Source organism: Hydra vulgaris, chromosome 04, assembly GCF_038396675.1.
Source record: "Hydra vulgaris chromosome 04, alternate assembly HydraT2T_AEP".
Taxonomy (NCBI): domain Eukaryota; kingdom Metazoa; phylum Cnidaria; class Hydrozoa; order Anthoathecata; family Hydridae; genus Hydra; species Hydra vulgaris.
The window spans coordinates 9,793,743-9,814,383 of record NC_088923.1 but is presented as its reverse complement, the minus strand read 5'-3'; the positions used below and the strand labels follow the sequence as shown (position 1 = coordinate 9,814,383).

Below are 20,641 nucleotides of genomic sequence, written 5' to 3'. Positions count from 1 at the left end.
GCTAGTTGACGCTCATTTTGAACAGTTGTTATTCTATATACAAAAGTTGGCGGAGATAAAAATGTTGATGATATATCTAGAACAGGCTCATCAAGTCGATACTCCGTGTCCATAAGAATTTTTATATATGTAAGATAACAATTCAATCGCATTTGGATTTTTAGATAATCCATGCCAATCTACTTTATCTAAATTATATTTTAATAATTTAATTGCATTTGGATTTCTAAATAACACAGACCAATCTACTTTATCTAAATTATTTTTTAATATTTCAATCGCATTTGGATTTTGAGATAACATAAACCAATCTACTTTATTTAAATTATCTTTTAACATTTCAATCGCATTTGGATTTTGAGATAATATTGACCAATATACTTTATCTAAATTATCTTTTAATATTTTAATAGCATTTAAATTTTCAAATAAATTATTAGATCCAATTTTTTATATATCAAGATTTTTTTTTTTTAATTTTTTAGAATTTAATATTTCAATCTTATAACCATCATCAATCTTCCCATCACGCAATTCAAGATATCTATATCCATGCCCAGTTCCACGCATAGCACTATATAAGGATTTATATACTGTTTCTTCTCCTGTTTCTATGTTTGTTAATTTAATAGTGACTGACTTTTTTTTAATTGTTCTTAATCTTTCATATTTTGGATCTATTTCTTTTTTCTCTTCTTTTACTGGATGTATTCTAGGTCTTCCAACTGGTCTTTTCTCATCAGTTGCTTCTGTTGCTTTTGACATGATTGATTCTTTATTTATCAACCCATTATCTACAGCAATCATTAACAATGTGACATAACTTTTAGATGTTTGTGAAATGTCATTTTCTTTTAACAACTTCTGCAAGTTTTCTCTTGTATAATACATTTTTATTATATAAAGAAAAAAATTTAATTAATTTTCAAAAAAATTTAATTTACAAAAATTTAATAATTTATTAAATTTTTGTAAATTAAATTTTATTTCCGTCTGATTGAATTTTTTTTTCTTTTTTCGTATTTTTAGGTGCCCTAATAAGTCCTAACGGTCTAGTCACAGGGTACCGCGGAAGTGCATTTAACCGGGAAGTTAACGCCTCCTTCCTTACCGTGACGCGAAAATACGTCCAGAGGTCGTTTCGAACCTGGATATCCTGCTTCTATAGCAAGCGCTCTAACCACTGCGCCACGACCGCACATTCTATCATTTCTATTCATTTCTATTAATTTCGTATTCTAAAATTCTATCATTCTATCAGATATTACCACAGCATATGCCATAGTACCTGCTGGAGCAGCTGTATTAAATGTTGCTTTAATTTGTGCATCTATTGTTGATGGTTTTAATCCTTCTGATTGATTGCTAACATTAAAAGCAAAGAGTGGGTATAAATCTTTATAGTCAGAAGGATTTATATTGCTTTGTGTGACCAATTCATTCGTTCCATATAATTTTTTATTAAACACAGCTGCATCTCTATAAACTCTTGAAATTTGCTGATTTGGGAATGACAAATTATAATCAACAGCAAGATATCTTTCTTGATTAAGCAAAACGTACATATATTTTGAGTTGCAATGATCAAATACTGAAGCATTAGCATTTTGGTCCAACCTCTTATTTGTTTGAAATCCAACAATAATGTATCTTGGGCTATCAGGAGATGACTTTACGCTCAATCTCCAAGAAAATGAAGTACATTGTGGAACAGATATACTATCACACTGACGCTGACGAAAACTTACTGGAAGTGTCACTTTTGATTCGATTTGCTTATAAAGTTTAAACTTTTTTACATCTGATGATAACACACGTGGCATAAACAATGATATTTTACTAAGATTAACTTTTCCTGCAGCTATACCAGCAAGCTTAAAAATTGCGTCATCATCACTTTGTCTTACAAGAGTTATTGCATGTTTAAGCCCATAAATAACTTTGTCGTAATCATCACAGAATCCAAAAATGTGTCTTAAAGGTACGCAAAATGAAAATGTTCCTTTTTTAGTTGGTTTATGAATTATGTATGATTGTCTTGCTGCAAACCCTTGGTTATCAGCAATTACTGCTGTTGTAGTATTATCTTTACACCACAATTGATTTATTCCTTGCGCTAATTGAAAATCATTTGGGTATTTAAGCATTCCTAAAATTGTAGTTGCTTGACCTGGACTAAAAATATTTTCTATATTTTGGTTTGACAATTTGTATAATATTTCACTGAATAAATGCATAACACCATTATTTGTAAGCGCCACTGCATCTGCATTAGCATAAGCTGTTCCATCAGCTTTAACAAGTTGCCCATCAAATGAGAGAAAAGCCTTAGAAGGAAGTGTTAACAAATCTTGTTGCTCAATGTTGATTTCTATTTGTCCTAAATTTAGATTTATACTATTAATTGGTTCATATCCATAGAACTCAAATTTTTCAAACACATTATCTACATATGGCATTTCTGTAAAGTTTAATACTTCGGAAGTTGTCATTTTATTTTTTTATATACAATATAAATTTTTTTTTTTTTTTTTATCGATAATTCTTAAAAACTATATAAAAAATTTAGCAAGTCTATGCGTAAATGTAATCTAGCTATGCGTAGCTCATTGATTTAACAAATTAAATCTACGCAAGTCTACTACGCAAGTCTACTACGCAAGTCTACTACGCAAGTCTACTACGCAAGTCTACTACGCAAGTCTACTACGCAAGTCTACTACGCAAGTCTACTACGCAAGTCTACTACGCAAGTCGAAGACCGAGTCCTTTTTTAGCTAGATCTTCTATTTTTATAGCATTTCATTTCAGATTTTTTTTACTGATCTTATTGCAGAACCCATCAATATTTTATTTATATTTGTTGTTACCTCATTTGCATTATTTTTTTTAAGTTTTTCAGATCCATTATTAATCATATCATTGGATCTAACCAAATTTGAAAGTACTTCTTTACTTTTTTCACTAATAGCAGGTTGTGAAACTATTTTTTGAAGATGCTTTATCAATTATTTGTTTTCCTTTTTTAACTGCAGCATTTCTAGCAGCTTCTATCGCTGATGTTGAAAGTTCTTTTCCAGCTGATTTAGCAGCAGTCATTGCAGCTTTTCCTACATCAGTAGCAGCTATCTTCTTCAACATAGCTGATGATACTCTTGTTACATTTGACGCTTTTATTCGTTTAAACAAATCTCTTATACTTTCAAATATACCACTTCCTCCAATAGCATGTTTCTTTCTATATCTCTTATTATGAACAATTAGCATTTTTTATATACTTTATATTTTTTTTATATACATTGATATATAATTTTGTATTGCTTTATACTCTTCATCATCTATTATACCTTTATCTTCTTTACCTGCTTCTAATGCAGCTATACTTAATTCAAGCATATTAATTAATGCATCAGGGTCGCTTGGAAGAATTACAGTTTGTATTCTTGTTCTTCCTCCAATTCCATTTCCTTTTGATTTACGCTTCTTATTTATATCTCTTCAAATAGGAGCTATTATTTCTCTGTATTTTCCACTATGAGACGACTTTAGTTAGTATGGGTTTGCATCAGAAGGAATTGCATCTGTCTGTATTAATATATTTTGATATTTTTTAAGGTCATCTTCAGTATATAAATTCTTTTCAGGATTAAACTTTACTATCAACTCACAAAGACCAGGAGTACCATAATATGTTTCATCATCAATAGTTATATCATTATCATTAATATGTGTTGGTTTTTTTCCAATATAAAATATATCATCTTTAGAATGTATTCCAAATGTAGTATCTGTAGACTTTTTACTATTAGCATACATTTTTAGATAATCTGTTGCAATTTTTCCTAGCCTCATACCTTTATTTTCTTCATGATAAGGAAATAATTCTTAAGAATCAGTTATCATTATCTCTCTATTTGCTTCAGGATAAGAACTTGAAAAAGTGAGTACGAATTTATCAGTTTGATCTTGCAATTTAGATATATTTTCTTTTATTCCATCTTGACTATCAATTAATGGGTTGTACAATTTTTCTAAGCCTAACTGTAAATTAGTTTCACCCATCTTTTCATATAAATCATTCTGCCGTATTCTTTCTTTAAGCTCTAAGAATTCTTTGACAATTTTGTCTCTTTTTTCAGGATCTTTAATTTTTAGAAATGGCATTTTGCTTTTTTATAAATAAAGATAAAAAAACACAACGTAAACCGTTTTACGTTTTATGTTTTGAGGTTTATATTTTTACTAAATCTGTTTTTGAGTATATTAATTGCTTCATCTCTTCCTTGTTTAAATTAGCGATTCTTTAGTTTGTTCATTAATTAATTCTTTTGAATTTGTTCTAATTTGCTCAAGCATAGCTTTAAATTTTTCAAGTTCACTAAGTACTAGCTTAAATTCATTGTCATCTATACTTCCATCTACTAAAGCTTTAGAAATATAGTCACTTATTGTATTTAGTTTTGAATCAGCAAGTACTTTTATCTTTTCATGCTATTCTGCTTTTAAATTTATATTTTTATTAACTTGCCCTCCTATTAATGATAAAACACCTGCTCCTAATGCTGCACCTTCACATGCCATAGCTACTGGTGCAATTGCTACTGGTGCAATTGCTACTGGTGCAATTGCTACTGGTGCAACTGCTACCATAGCTACTGGTGCAAAAAAACTGCTGCAATTATTGTTGCTAAAAATCCAATTCCATAGTTCCAAGTGCCATAGTGCTTGCTAGTAATGAATTGTGCATTTGATATTTGCACAAAACAACATTACAATAAAATCTCTATCACAACAATATATTCTTTTAAAGTTTGGTGTAGTAGTTAATGAAGGTGTTGCGATAGTTTCATTAAAAGAAGAACTTAAATTAAAAATGTTAAGTTTACAAAACTCTGTAATATCAGAAACTGTTGATGATATTATAATAAATGTTGTTAATAATTCTGATTCTGATCTATTGATTAAAAAAAGAGTTTATGTTTTGTGAATTTATTGCAAATATTTTTAAAAAAAATATTTTTTAAAAAAATTATTTTTACTTATTAAAATGGAGTTTAATTGCGAAAAGCTGTGTAATAATATTTATTCAGATATATGCTGTGTAGTAATATTTTTTTTAAAAATATTATTACACAGCTTTTCGCAATTAAAGTAATTATTAAACCTTTATCTTTTTCATATGCTATTTTAATTCTATTCAATTGATAATCTGTTACAGCTAATACATGCTCACCATCTAGATCTGAATTTAATAACCTAATACGAGCTCCATAACCATCTTCAATTGCTTTTTTAAGTTTTTCTTGTTCAAGTTGCCCTTGCGAAACATTTATTTTAATATTAGTATATTTACTCATTTTTATATACATATAAAATAATTTTAAAAAAGTTATTTATTTTACGTTTTATTTTAATAATAAATACTACTTCACTTCTCTTATATGAAATGTGATCGTTAATTTTTCTCCTCGTAAATCCAAAAGCTTTCCATCTTGATCGAGCAATTTATTTTCCGTTCTTAATATTTTTTTTAGTATTACTGGTAAATATATTAAGTTATATGGCTTTTCAACAATTTTATATCCAGAACCTACATCTGGATAAAATGAATAGATAACGTTATCAGCTCTTCCATCTACATACGATGATCCTATTATATCACTTGTTACTCGTATACTATTAACAACTAAATATGTTTACTATATTAGTTGATATATTGTAGCCTGTTGAATATTTTCCACTGTCAAAACTAAAAACAGTTCTAATTGAATTTGAAGTTGTAAAATCAACTTTATAACTAGCTGCAATAGTTAAAGCTAATCTTAATGTATTATTATTTCCTTCAATTGTAATATTTGCAACTCCCGAACTAGCGTCACCGTTTCCTTTCATAATCAATTAGATATATTTATTAAGATCATTAATTTCATAACATCCATCTGGAATGTTTATATCCTTCCAAGTCGATCCATTATTTACGCTATATCTAAAATTGTTGTTTGAAGAATTAATATTAGGAAAACTGAAATATGTCTCTCAACTAACTAGAGCCATTTCATATTGTCTGTCTTCTCTGAGTGTAATAATAGGGTTATAATTAGTTCTTAATATGCTGCTACTTCCGCTCACTGATACATATGTCATTTTTTGTTTTTTATATACAAGAAAAAAATTTAAAATTCACTAGTTGGTATATAAAAACAATTTAATCCACTTCTATATTTTCCATAATCTTTTTTAAAAGATAGATCCATAATAACAAATCCATGAGGCTCTGACCAAGCTTTCTCACAAAAATTTTTAAACTTATTTTTTGTCATATCACTTGAAACATGATCATTATAAATGTGATTTAAATTCTTTGAATCTGGTGGAAATAAGCAAATAAAATTTGTATTTTCTCTTATTTTTCTATGACTAGGTAACATAAAATAATTTTGTGCAAGATAGAAACAATCTACATTACTATGTCTTCCTCTTATATAAAATTTTTCACACTTATTTTGCTTTGTTAATTGTAAATCATCAAATATCATCAAATTATTTTTATGAATATCAAGATCTTGAGGATCTGGTACATCTTTTGCTGTTTCAAAAAACTTGCATTCCATATCTGTTTTCTCATTTAAATTTTTTGAAATGTCTTCAATTATAAGCTCAGGGTTGGCATTTAATTTTTCTATTTGGTCTTGTAGCTTAAATAGTTCAAGAATAATTTCTTTTGGTATTTTTTTTTTCAAAAGATTGTTTTAATATTTTGTATTCTTGTTGAAAAAGAGATTTTCCAAAAACTTGTAAATTATTATAGTCTAACCAACCAGGTCTCAAAAGTAAATTCAATAATAAAGTAGTTTTTCCACAACCTGACTTTCCAACAGTAATTCCTCTTATACTCTTAGGAAACAACTTATTATTATTTCTCTTATTGTTATTTGCATTCCATGACAAATCTATAATATCCGTTTTTATATTTAAGATTTTCATTTTTCTATATATATAAAAATGAACTGCGTTAAATGTAGAAACAAAACAAATACACTAAATTTGCAAAATGTTGTGAGTAAAAACAATAGAAATATGTAACGTGGAAGTTGCGCTATTTGCGGAAAAACAAAAACTCAATTTGTATCATCAAAAACAGGAGGAGTTTGATTAATTCAGCAACAAGTAAAATAAAACTACCATGGTCAAAGTTTCCAGGTGAAATGCATTTACCTGGAATGAACTTTGCAGGTCCTGGTACTAAATTAGATGAACATTTAACTTCTACTGACGCATATAAAGAATGGAGTAAACCTATAGATAGAATTGATAATGCAGCTTACCATCACGATCTTGCTTATAAATACTTCGATGATACCGCAAAAAGAAATTTAGCTGCTAAAATTATGATCGAAGAAATGAACGCTATAAAAAATCCGACAATACGTGAAAAAATTGAACGTATTATAAAACCTATTATATCATCTAAAGCAAAGTTTGGATTAGGTCTTCCAGACCCATATGAATTAGGTGTTGAAACTAAAACTACTCAAAAAAACTACCAACGATCAGTAAAAAAGAAGAAGATAAAGAAGTAATTCTTATGGATCCAAAGGATCTAATTCTTATTTTTATTTTTTTTTTCTTTAAATTTTCACAACTACATATTAATTACAAATTTTTTTACACTGCAATATTATAAAGAAACTGTACTTCCTAAACAAAAAAACAATACATTTTACAAAATACCGTTAAGTATAGGAAGCAATAAATAGGTATGCTATGACTTGATAAGAAGGGTTTTGTTGTTGTAGGGAACTCGTAGAAGAGTGAGATTAGTCTTATCGTCGAGAACCTTGAGGTATTGCGTAAAGCACACATATAAACAATGTGATTCTCATTGAAGAAATGTTTTACATGTTATTATTGCAAACTTTTTTTTCTTTTCTTTTTAATTGAACTATGTTTTGTGTTAGTGTTGAGGTTTATAATAATAATAATAATAATAATAATAATAACAATAATAACAATAATAACAATAATAATAATAATAATAATAATAATAATAATAATAATGGGTCTTATGGGTCTGAAAGACCTGAAATGGACAGACAAACTTGGAAATGAACTTCATAGACCAGTTGTAAAGCATTTCAGAAAAAGAAAAGTTATTGTAAATGAAAACGATGAAGTATGGGCTGCTGATTTAGTTGACATGAAATCTTTTTTCAAATTCAATGACGGTGTAAAATACTTATTAATGGTGATAGATGTTTTTTCGAAGTATGGATGGATTGTTCCATTGAAGAGTAAAACTGGAGTTGATGTTGCTAATGCTTTAAATAAAATCTTTAAAAATTCTTCGAATTTCCATGGATCCGAAGGATCTAAAGAAAGAAAGTGTCAAAAAATGTGGGTAGATAAAGGCTTAGAGTTTTATAATAAGAATGTTAAAGTGCCAGGTGTACATCTTTTACATTAGAGCTGGACAGCTTCATATATTACATTCAGACACTTACACAAAACGAGTGGTAACACTCTGGTTAACGACATGTGGCTTATAGACTAGAAAATCCAAAGTTTTCTCAAATGGTCTCAATGGCTGGAGTAGACAATATTCTTGCTGAAAAAGAGCAACAACGTTACATTAAACTACAACGTCACAAAGACAGAAAAAAAAAATTGTTTCATATTAGGAAACGGCAACTCCAAAAACTTGAATTTTACTCAACCATTACTAATGATAATGAAGTTAACGAGGGTACCGGATGTTACGGAAAAAGAAAAAGGAGGGTTTTTTTTCTTTGAAAAAAGGCTTTTCTTCGAAAGAAAAAAAAACCATTCTTTTCAAATCGGCAAAATCACTGAAAAAATTACTTCTCCTCTTACAGAGTTTACTCTTTCTGATGAACATGTGTATTTTGAACAGGAAAAAATTTGCTGTTTAAGCTTGAACAGTGAACTTTCGAAGACAGCGAAATAGAATTGCAACTTTAGATATCAAAAGGAAAATTATGTGTTTGTTCTTTCAGTAAGTAATTTTAAATTTTAGCTTCTGATATAAAATTCTCTTCTATGGTAGGGTACAGTTTTTGAAATTTGCTTCCTTAAGTTTTATAGCAACACTGGTGCTTTATATAAATAAAAATATTTTTCTTTTTAGATGTCATAAAGTAAGGTACTACAACTTGCATGTCTTTCAAGATAAACATTTCTAATTTAAATTAAAGATCTAAAAAGTCAGTAAAAAGAAAAAATTATTTATTTGTTTTAAACCTGATTTCCAACTGCATAGTAAGGTCATTAACAAATTTACTTATCTCTCTTTTATCCATTGAGCGAAGACAGTTTTCAAAGTTTTTATGTGCGAACAAACAGTTAGACCAGGCAATCAAACTTTTTTCTTTGTACAGTTTTTTTTTCTCTATGCACATAGAAAAAAAAACTTTACAAAGTTTTTTTTCTATCCAATGAAAATTTAAACTGGAACTGATCGGCTAGGATGTTGTGCTCATCAACTCCGACTTTGTGTAAAATCAGCTATCCACAACCAAAATAAAATATTTTCCTAGGTCTAGTCAAATTTCAACAGCACGTTTCATTTAATTCCTATATAATATATGTATTATTCTATATATAAAATATTTTCCTAGGTCTAGTCAAATTTCAACAGCACGTTTCATTTAATTTCTATATAATATATGTATTATTCTATATATAAAATATTTTCCTAGGTCTAGTCAAATTTCAACAGCACGTTTCATTTAATTTCTACATAATATATGTATTATTCTAAATATAGTGTATATATGAGTATATATGTAATATATGAGTGCAAGTAGCTTTATAACAAGCGCTTCTTGGTTCGAGATTTACAACTGATGAGCACCACGATTCTAAAACCAACGGGGATGAAATACAGTGACAAGTAGAAATAAGAAGTTATCGCTATTACTGGCCTTAAAGTGATCATATATGATGCTATGTTTTAGGGAATGTTTTTATATACCTTGTTGGAAGCTTTTGGGTAGATGATTAAATCATACTTCCAATTACCTTACTTTTGGGAGAAAGTGGAAAGGTGTTGTAGATAAATTGCTCAAACGTAAACATCGGATACAAATCTGTGAGGTCAAATCTAGAAGCTCTTTCAAATGATCTTTCTTTTTCTATTACATATTAGCACTGCAAAATCTGTTTTTATAAATAGGAATTTAACAAAGAACCTGGTAACAATGCTTAACGAAGAACTTTGTGTCTGTTTGATATTGTTAAATCTTATTTTTGGAGATGCGTAATTATTAGATAATTCTCTTTGTAATTTACCATGCTCACATTTTAAATAGTTTCAGGGATGAGATAAAGCTTCAGTTTTCTAAACAGACTACTTTTTACTGCAATCTTATTGGTTGCATCGCCAGAATAGCTTTTTTAAAATATTTTTTTAATAACGATTTTTGGAAGTTTTAGCTTGAAGTGAAACATATTTAAGTATCATTTATATAAATAATAATAATGTATAAAAATAAAAACTATAGTATAAAACACTTTAAAAAATGTTAATTAACTTTTAAGTATCTTTTTCTATATATTAGTGTGTATAAAAGTTATTGCTTAAAAAGAAACCGGAGCCTTAAAAGAAAATTTTCTAATAAATTCATCAAATAGCTGCTCATATAATCATGAAAAAAAAATATATTTTTAGTGCTTTTTTTTATTTTATATTGCTGACGAAAAAAAGTATTTTTACTAACTCGCCATGGGATTTTTCAATTAAATTTAAACTTAACATGATAAATGATGATATTCAAAAGGCAATCAAACTTTTCAAAACTCCATTGTTTCTTCAAATAATAACAGCTGCATAAAATCTTAACAAATATATTATCAATTGAATTTTCTTTGTTAATTCTTCTATTTAAAATTAAAAAAAATAAAAAAAGTTTTCTACCATTTCGCTATAATTTTTGTTTTCCTCGCATTAAAAAAAAAAAAGAAAAATTATTTATATAAAGAATCAATATGATTTCAGTACACAAGGCAGTAGAGTGTGGCACCGTTCACAACATAACATTGCTATCAGCTGTGTCCTGCTCCGTTTCAATTATTCTGTGTTTAACTACCACACCTTGCAACATTGTACTCATTATAGCAATATTAGAAGATAAAAGAAAAGTATTAAAAAAGTCTATCTTTTACAAATTAATACTAAACAGTGCAATTGCAGACCTACTGATTGGAAGTTTAGGTGACATAAGTTCAATTGCGTTTCATATAAAAGAAGCCATGAGAATAAAAATTTACAATCAAGATATTTTTCTAGTTCATTTAGAACTTTTTGTGTTAAGCAACGCTTCCATTTTATCCATGGCATTATTATGTATTGATCGAATTGTCGCACTAATGAAGCCAATAGCTTATTACAGAAGTTCTTTGTCCAATCTGATGTGTTTAATGGTTCTTGTTGCTACTTGGATAATTTCAGGGTTACTAGTTATACCTTATTTTTCAGTAGGATATATTTATTATCTTGGCATTTTTGCATTTACAACATTAACCATAACATGTATATCTTTAGTAGCAGTTGTCTATTTTTATAAAACGAGGTTTCCAGCTTATTGCAATTTTAATCAAAGACACAGTGTTACTTACAAAACTAATGAACATAATCTATCAAACATAAATTCATGTCAAAATTCTACTATTGTGTTACCAATGTCAAACCAAGTAAAAAATAAAGCCGTAAACATCAAAACAACTAAAAACATTGAATTGAAAAAAAAAACTGCGGAGCAAAAAGTTAATCAATCATTTATTGTAATGTTGCTTGTGTTTTTACTTACTTACATGCCAGCTTGCTGCTTGACAGTATATATGAACGTGTGCACTCAATGCACTTGCACAGAAGTTCAAATTTTTAGAGATTTTACGTATTTGTCTTTACTTTCTGGTTCGTTATGGAGATCTTTAAATTTTGGATTTAAAATTACAACATTGAATAAAAAGATAAGAAAAATGCTTACTTTTGGACACTTTATTGCTTCAAAAAAAAATATTATAAAGGCTAGCTGATATGATTTTAAATAAATTATTTGACGTAAGTGTATTATCTGACCTAAGAATCTGACACCTGTTGGTTTTAAAGAACTTTGAATAAGAATATAAATAAGAGAAACATTAATTAAGAAGATAAAAAAAAATTACTTACTTTTGGACAATTTATTGCTTTAAAAAATGAAATATTATTAAGACTAGATGATATGATTTTAAGTATATTATTTTATGCGAATGTATTTTCTGACGTAAGTGTATTATCTGACATTTACCTTCTGGTTTAATGAACTTTAATGCAGCATAAATTGTGTATAACTAAAAAGAATAAAAACCCAGAGTTGCGCTATAATTTGCGCAATACTTTGTTTTAGCGTTGTATAAATGAAAGGTAGTAACGCAGTAGCACTTAGTAAAGAAGTTACAATAACAACTTTTTTAATACGTTAAAATCCTACTAGATGACACAACATCATTAAATTTGCATTTAGACCAAACGTATTTTTATGTTAATTGACATAACAGCACTATATATACAGATGGAAACTTGTTGTAGCTAAAAGTTCATGCTTTAAAAATGTAACTTTGAATTGTTTTTGCTTTGTTTTCCGGGGTCTGCGATCGTCTAACTGTTTATTTTAAACTTTTTATACTTCAGGTTTGCGGTCTCTGTAGGACAAATAGTTAGAGGATAATAAACCACCAAAATATTCAGCTAAACAAGTTAAATATAACACTATTTTAGTTATAAAAATTCTTAGTTTTAATGACTGGAGAGTTTAACACTCTAACTTCCGTAAAGGATTATGATTATAAAATGCTTAGTTAGACCAACAGTATACAAATGTAACACGAACCTAATAAAATATGCATGGTGCATGTTGATTTGATTGCCTGACACCCGTGTGCCAACACAACCTTTATCGCAATGCTTTGTTAGACTAACGTAACACCTACAGCTTTATTCTAAGAATAGGCCCAAAATTAATGCAAAGTAGTAAGTCATAGAATGTCATCGTAGCCAATTATATGCAAACATTTAATTTATATATAACATACATAAATACAAAACGCTTTGTTGGATTTGCACACAAGTAATGCGTTGAACCATCTAAATTGTGCGGCTTGAAAAGTCTCCCACAAAAATATCAAGAAATTGAGGCAAGAAAATATTGCAGTTTTTGGATGGTATTCTGCATTATAAAGATAGTAAACTTCAATCAAGCATGTCAAAGCGATGTTGCTTTCACACGCAACGTCGACATAGTCTAAAGCAAGTTGATATTTTTGGAGATGATGTAACATTTTTTTGTTCGTATTCAATAACAATTGTTGGCATATTGGCTGCCGGCATTTTACTTTTACCTCATTTTACGGTATTTTACTAGCAATAAATAGATTGTCGCTGTAATCTGCTTTGAATAAACATGGAAGCATCAAAGCAACACTACTTATCATAATTTTTAAAAACACAAATGAAGTTTAAAAAAAAATGATGTATGTATGATCTTTCTATTAATATTAAAAGTCTTTTGATTAGTAGCTATCAGTTTTTGCAATTAAAATGATTTTTTTAAAAAAAAAAAGCCTTTGTTATACTACATATAAATATTATATAAATAAAATAAAAAATTTAACTTTTTTCTGAGATAATCTTAAAATTACATCTCTAGGATTAGCATCCTCGCCATCTGAATACTACAAAAAAAAGTTTCTTCTGTTTTTATTTTCAAAAAATCTGCTTTTTGTTTTTATAGATGTTATAAATTTATATAATTTATAAAATTAAAAATATATAGGTATAAATGTAGAATTAGTATAAACATTATTCATCCTAATTTCATGACACGCAAGGTCACAAGATAAATGCATGTTTTTAAATAATTAATATAATAGCATTTGAATGTATAAAATGCATAAATTACATCAGAGCCGTGGTTAGGTTTCCACATACTCTCCCCCTCCATTAGCAAATTTAGGGGCCTTTTTCAAATTTAAGGAAATTTTTTAGTAATACTTAAAGGAAAAATGTTTTAAGATTTTGAGGCCTTTATGACAGGTTTTGGGGGAAAGGGGGCCTCGGATCTAGTAGCCACGGCACTGATTTGCATAGTTATACGTTAGTTATAATATTTTTAGTTTGAATATTTTTTTAGTTATTAAGGTGCTCCTAGAAGACGTAACGGCCTTATCCCAGAGCACCGCAGAAAAAGATATCACAAGGAAGTTCAAGTCTTTTTCCTTACCAATTTCGTCAATAAACGCTAAAAGGTTTATTTTAAGATTTAAGCAAGGTGGTATAACAGATAGCAAACTACTTTTCTTCCTTATTTTGGACTAATTTTTGTATATTTGGCATACTTTTAAAAACTTGAATTTTAGTATGATGGTCAAGTCTGTTCTATACCGTAAATTAAAATGAACAAACTACATTTACTTTCAGTGTTATGTAAGAGCTTTTATAGAGCACTTTTTTATTACTGGAGATAAATAAGTGATAAAACTTTATATGATCTTTATTAATAAAGTTTTTTATAGATTTTAAATATTTTATTTTAGCTGATAAAAAAATAAATGGAAACAAGCAGTGCCGGTTTTAGCACTACCAGCGCCCTGGGCGAGATTTCTACGGCGCCCCAAGCTCAATTTAACCCCATACAAAAAAAAGGCAAAGGGTAAAATAACAAATTAGTAATAACCAATTAAATAACCAATTAGTAATACAAATAACTATTTATTAAAAAGAAAAACTAATAAAATTTAGCTTTTCTTACCTTTCTATCGGCAAACTCTTTTATGAGTTTATCAAAGTCAATTTTTTCTGCAATTTTATTTTCGATTGACAAAGTTGCTAAGTTTGTCAACTTAGATTGGGATATTGTTGATCTTAGATAAGGTTTTTATCAACTTAAACTTTGAAAAATTCTTTTCCCCACTAGCAACCGTAACAGGTATAGTTAATAATATTCGCAATGCTATCCATACATTTGGATAAAGCTCTTGTAAGTTGCGATCTTTAATAAAATTTAAAACAAAATCAGGAGTAACCACATTCTTATCATGCAAAGAAGCTTTCAGACTTAGGAGTTCATTGCACAACATACTACCGTCAATATCTGACTTAGAGTCCGCAGTTAATTTCAATTGGTGATTATTACAAAGTTTGACAAGGTCAGGTGTTTCTGGAATCTGTTTTATATTGTACAAAAAAGACCATTATTCTGAATACTTACTTAACTGATCAAAATTTTCATTGAATGAAGTTAATTTAGAGTCAAAAAGACAGTTAAAAAATTTAACTTCAAATTTTTTTTCTGGGGAAGTTATAGGCTCATTGCAGACAGTTTCTCCAGCTTGGCGTTTAACACATCGAACTCTTGATGTCGCTTTAAACACAGGCTCAATTTCTAGTTCTCCGGCCTATTCCTTTGCCGATAAAACGGCGGATTTGAATTCTGTATTTCTATGTTCCTCTAAAAAAGTGCAGCATTTTTCAAAATTTTTATGCATTTACCAAAATCCATGTCTGATGATTGTAGAGATTTACTAACGACATTAACGACATTAGTTTGTCGGAGGTACCTCTAAACGCCGTATTGTTTTCAGCTAAATAGAGTGTAATATGCATCAATCTAGACAAAACATTATTCCACCTTGTTGCTTCTTTTCTAATCAAATGTTGCTCTTGGCAGCCTATTGTTTTCCCTGTTTTTAATCGTAGTTCAGTGTCGATTCATGAAAGGTAAAACTTCTTATGAGAAGTGCTATTCTCATGAATTTTTAACATTTCTGATAAGTGTTTCCTGTTGTTATATCCTTCAGATACTAAACTCGCTGTTGATTTACTATGAAATAGCCGGCAACAAAAACAATAAACTCGATCCTTAGAGACGGAATATATTAACCAACGACGCTGAATTGTTTCGTTGTTTGCAAGTTTTTTTGTGAAATGATAATTATAGAAATGCCGGCCTGTATCATTCTTTGGATAATTATCAATGTGAGTTTGTACTTGGCAGTTAGATATTATATGATCAATAACTTTGCTATTTCGAATAAGTGGCCATATGGCTGGATCCGACATATTCATGAAAACAGTGCTTAAGTCATCTGGAATTTGTATGCACATCGCCAATGGAGTTTATTGCACATCGCCATCGCAAGTAATATTGTAGTTTTAGAACAACTTATCTCATCACTTCGAGAAACTTCGTCCACAACATCTTTAATAACTATCTGACCTACTGATGCATTCGTTGCTATTCCAGATGTAGATGTCACATTCAGGTCTTGATTTTTCGTTGTGATATATTTCTCTATATTCATATATTTTTTTGTTTTTTGAAATTTTTTTTCTTTTTCTGCCTTCCGTTTTCTTTATTCTGACCCAGATGGTTTTCTTTTGATAAGATCAACGTATTCAGGCATTTTGCAATAAATTAGGTATATCTCTGTAAATCCAAGTATATTTAAACATAAATTACCACAATAAAACTACGTTATAATGCTATTTGAGCAAGATAATTTTTTAATAGCGTAATTGCGTAACGGCAGCTCAACACTCATTAGTTAATGACCCCTATTAGTGATAAAAACTCAACACCGATTGGTTAATTACTAATTTAATGTTTTTTAGTTTAACTCGTAAAATTTATTTACATCTTTATAGAGTTTTCTTGACGTTTTTTTTAATATGGTTTATTTTTAACAAGTATAAATAAGTAGTTACAACTATGTTACTTTTCTTTTCGTTCGTAGACTATAATAAAAGACAATGATAAGTTTTTAAGTAAAATAATAGTACTTTTAAATAATTAAAATGAGATCTCGACCAATATAATAATTTTGCGCTAAATTTCGCCCCTTTTATATTTGGCGCCCTAGGCCATTACCCAACCAGGCTCAACCCTAACACCGCCACTGGAAATATTTCCAGTGGAAATATTTCCAGTGGAAATATTTCCTTCTTATTTAAATAAGAAGGGTTGTAAAAGAAATGCTGAGACACGGTTGTTTAAGGTGGACATACGACTTCTTGTTATTCTTTTAAATTATTCACTTAAGGGGTGTTACTAAAACTGTTATAACTTTTGAAATATTACAGATAATTTTGTTCTGTAAAAAAAATATAAACAATAATAAATTGTTTTATCTTTTAACATTTAGTAAAATGTCAAAAGTTTTTTTGATTTTTGTATAAACACGCAAAAATTACGAAATTGCTGATTTTGTAAAGTTTTATGTTACTTTTTTTAGCAAAAATAATCAAAAAATTTATACTTCTGTTGTTTAATATATAATATAAACATTTTTAGACCATTTTTAGAGCAAAAAATTTGATTTAAATCTAATGTGAATCGATAGAGGGAATATTCAAGTCAGACTACAAAATTGCCAAATACTGCATATCGTCGTTGGCCAGGTAATATCTCACTTGTGTAAAAAGCAAAATTTTACAGAAGACTGAAAATCTATATATTTCAATGAAATGAGGTTTTAAAAGTAAGAGTAAAAAACAAATAACTAACAAATTATATTATAATTTGTTAGTTACTTGTTTTTTACTCTTACTTTTAAAACCTCATTTCATTGAAATATATAGTTTTTTCAGTCTCCTGTAAAATTTTGCTTTTTACACAAGTGAGATATTACCTGGCCAACGACGATATAATGTTGTTTTTAAAAAAAAAAAAGAATTTGTCTTGAAATTTAATATGTTTATCAATGTTATAGATATTAAAGACATACTTAAAAAATATTTAAGTTTGTGAATTTCACAAAGTTAAAACCTCAATTACTTACCAAAATAAAACTAAAGTGTGGTTTTGTAACGCATTTAAGGTTACGTGACTTAACTTACGTCATTGCTTCAAAAATATAAACAATAATTCACACAAAAAACAAAGTTAGTGCTAAACATGCTAAGTTTGAAAACAGTTTTGGTAATTTAGCTGGAGGAACAGAAAACAATTTTTTGATTTTCATATTCATATAAGATTGAAGAATTACTAGTTTTGCGGACATTTCAAAAATATTACGCTTTTCGTTTAAAAAGAATAATATAATAAATAATGTAATATAATAAAATAATAAAAACAAAAATATAATTGCATTAAACACTAACCTTTTGTGAAAAAATTACCAATGTCCGCGGAAATCTGGATAGAACAGATATTCATTAACAAGTGCTCCAAATTTCAACTATCAAGCATGTAGCTTTGTTACTAAGTCTTAGTTAGCACAAGACAGGTTTTCCGTAAAAATCGCAAAAAACATAAAAGTTATCCCAAATTGTTAGCAATATTTTTACAGTTTTTATTTCTTTTCCGTTTAATGAAAATATTTATTTTACAAGGAAAGATAGATCTCTTATATTTTTTTAATTTAAAGATGAAAGCATTTATAGAAAAAAAAAACAAATATGATTTCAAAGTTGGTGATTTTTAAACTTTTCATGCGGAAATCGTTATTTTTGTGCTAAACGTAATGCCCTATTTTACATTGCGTGAAACAGACACGGAGAACATTCTCACTTTTACATTAATTTTACAAGTAATAAAATGTAGAAAAAACACTGTCCTGTTCAACCCTAAAAGTAAGTGTAGGTAGAAAAAATTAAAAGGTGAACTATAAACAATTATAAATTAAAAGTTATTCTACTTATATGGGTCCATGGTATTGTATTAAGTAATTTCAATAATTAAAGTGATGATCAATTTGTGAAAAGGTGTTAATAGAGAAAATCAATAATATAATTTGGTCTAAGTGTTCTAAAAATGTGTTAATGAAGAAATGTACCCTAGAAACTAAAGTAAATTCCACTATATTGATTTTCAACAAAGGAATATCTAGTCTTAAACATCTTTTTGAATATCTTAATATACCACATAGTGGTTAGACTGTAACTAGTTCATTGAAATCGGACAGGTTTTGTGTCAGCAATATGGGGAGAAAAGAAAAAACTTTCAAAAAAAGAATAAAGAAATCTATTAAAGAGAATTATCTAAAGACTGGTTTGATGAAGAACAAGAACTTGAAGCTAAAAAATTGCTTTTGGGAAGTTTTTAGGCTGTTTTTATCTTTTTTTTTTTGTTGTTTTCTCAGTTTGTCATTTTTCACTATTTTCCTTTACGTGGAACAAGATATTTCAAGATTGGGTTAAGATGTTGAGCTAAAATTTTCAGCATTTGTAATTATCACTTAGATCTGGAGACTGAACTAAAATCAAGACATAAGGTGTTTTATTTACAGTGTTATCACTTATTGTACATGACTTTTTCATGTAACCCCCCTTCCCCCCGAAAAGTGGTATAAGTCACAGCAAAATTCAAAAATTGGTCTTTCTACTTGTGCAATTAACTTCATTTTAGTTCAGGAACTAGATAATGCAAGTGAGATTATCTCTGAAAAAATTTTGAGAGAAATAGATATTTTATTTATGAGTTTTCTTGTTTTATTTATGTGTTCAGTTTTAGGCCTTTTTTGGCTAAAATTTGATGTTTTTTACAAAAAAAAATCAAGATTTCAAATTTTTTTTATAACTTGTAACTTAAATTCCTTATTGGAACAATTTAATCTAATTTTTTTAATTAAAAAGTTTAATTTTACAAAAAAAATTTATTTCGTGGTAAACCACATAGAAATATGAACTTGACATGTCTAAATAGTATTTATATAAATAAAAGTTTTCTTGTGACCTAACCTAACTCCCTAAAAAAAATTACACATACGTGGTGGGGTAAGTTGGAGCAAATTATAAAAATGGTTATTAATGTACTATCGAGTGCAAAATTTGTAGAACTTTTTTTTCATCTATCTAGGCCAGAATTTTAAGCAAAAAATTTATTATTTTTTGCTTAAAATTTATTATTTTTTTAAACTAATAGCTAATAATAGCTTATGATAATACAAACAGGTAGTTTATAATTTTTTGTGATATATTTTTAATATAAGTCATATTACAGTGAAATATATATCCCAAATAGCAGTTGTGACGCAGTGGTTGAAACGCTTGGTTTAGAAGCAAGAGAGTTCAATGCGCGCTCTTGGCATATTTTGTTTCATCGGTATTGAATGAGAACTGAACTTCCGAGTTAATACTTTTTCGCAGTGTTCTGTGACACAACCATTAGGTCTTCTTGGGAAACAAAAACAAAACACACAAAAATTTTTTTTACCTTTTTCTCAAATAAACCAAATTCTGAAAAAAGACAAGTGAAAATAAAATTGCTGGAAAGAGTTCTTTATTTTTAGCAAGAACTTTTATAATTTTTTTTTTTTAAGAACTAATATTTTCTTTGTAAAATAAAACGAAAAGGGTTGTTTCTAAAAATATGTTTATGTCTAAAACGACATAAATTACATATGCATGCACGAATCACCACAGTACTACAGTGAATGATGATATGGTCAACTTGAAAGATTCGATGTGTTTCTGGTATATTCAAATGGAAGGCTCTTAAGTTAAACACCATTTGTCAACTTATCTCTGTTGCTAACTAGCTTCGGTCTCCCTATATATGAACTTTATCGTTCATGCAAGTGATAAATTTTATACGCACACAAAAAATAATAAAAATTGACAGAGTTTAATCACTCATAAGTTTTA

General features: G+C 28.3%; 3 protein-coding genes across 3 annotated transcripts; 1 reads left to right on the top strand and 2 right to left on the bottom strand.

Annotated features, from left to right (window-relative positions):
* Window positions 1-1,238: 1,238 nt before the first annotated feature.
* Window positions 1,239-2,492, bottom strand: LOC136079168 (uncharacterized). The gene has a single exon (XM_065794891.1). The coding sequence runs from the start codon at window positions 2,490-2,492 to the stop codon at window positions 1,239-1,241; it is 1,254 nt and encodes a 417-aa protein (XP_065650963.1).
* An 8,512-nt stretch (window positions 2,493-11,004) lies between these two features.
* Window positions 11,005-12,054, top strand: LOC124818253 (uncharacterized). Its single transcript, XM_065794890.1, has one exon. It carries the CDS (start codon window positions 11,005-11,007, stop codon window positions 12,052-12,054), a length of 1,050 nt encoding a protein of 349 aa, XP_065650962.1.
* A 3,712-nt stretch (window positions 12,055-15,766) lies between these two features.
* Window positions 15,767-16,117, bottom strand: LOC136079167 (zinc finger MYM-type protein 5-like). The gene has a single exon (XM_065794889.1). The coding sequence runs from the start codon at window positions 16,115-16,117 to the stop codon at window positions 15,767-15,769; it is 351 nt and encodes a 116-aa protein (XP_065650961.1).
* Between the last annotated feature and the right edge of the window lie 4,524 nt (window positions 16,118-20,641).

Excerpts from the sequence above, each read along its gene's own strand:
- LOC136079168 (XM_065794891.1), bottom strand. The coding sequence starts at position 2,492 with ATGACAACTTCCGAAGTATTAAACTTTACAGAAATGCCATATGTAGAT.
- LOC136079167 (XM_065794889.1), bottom strand. The coding sequence starts at position 16,117 with ATGTCGGATCCAGCCATATGGCCACTTATTCGAAATAGCAAAGTTATT.
- LOC124818253 (XM_065794890.1), top strand. The coding sequence starts at position 11,005 with ATGATTTCAGTACACAAGGCAGTAGAGTGTGGCACCGTTCACAACATA.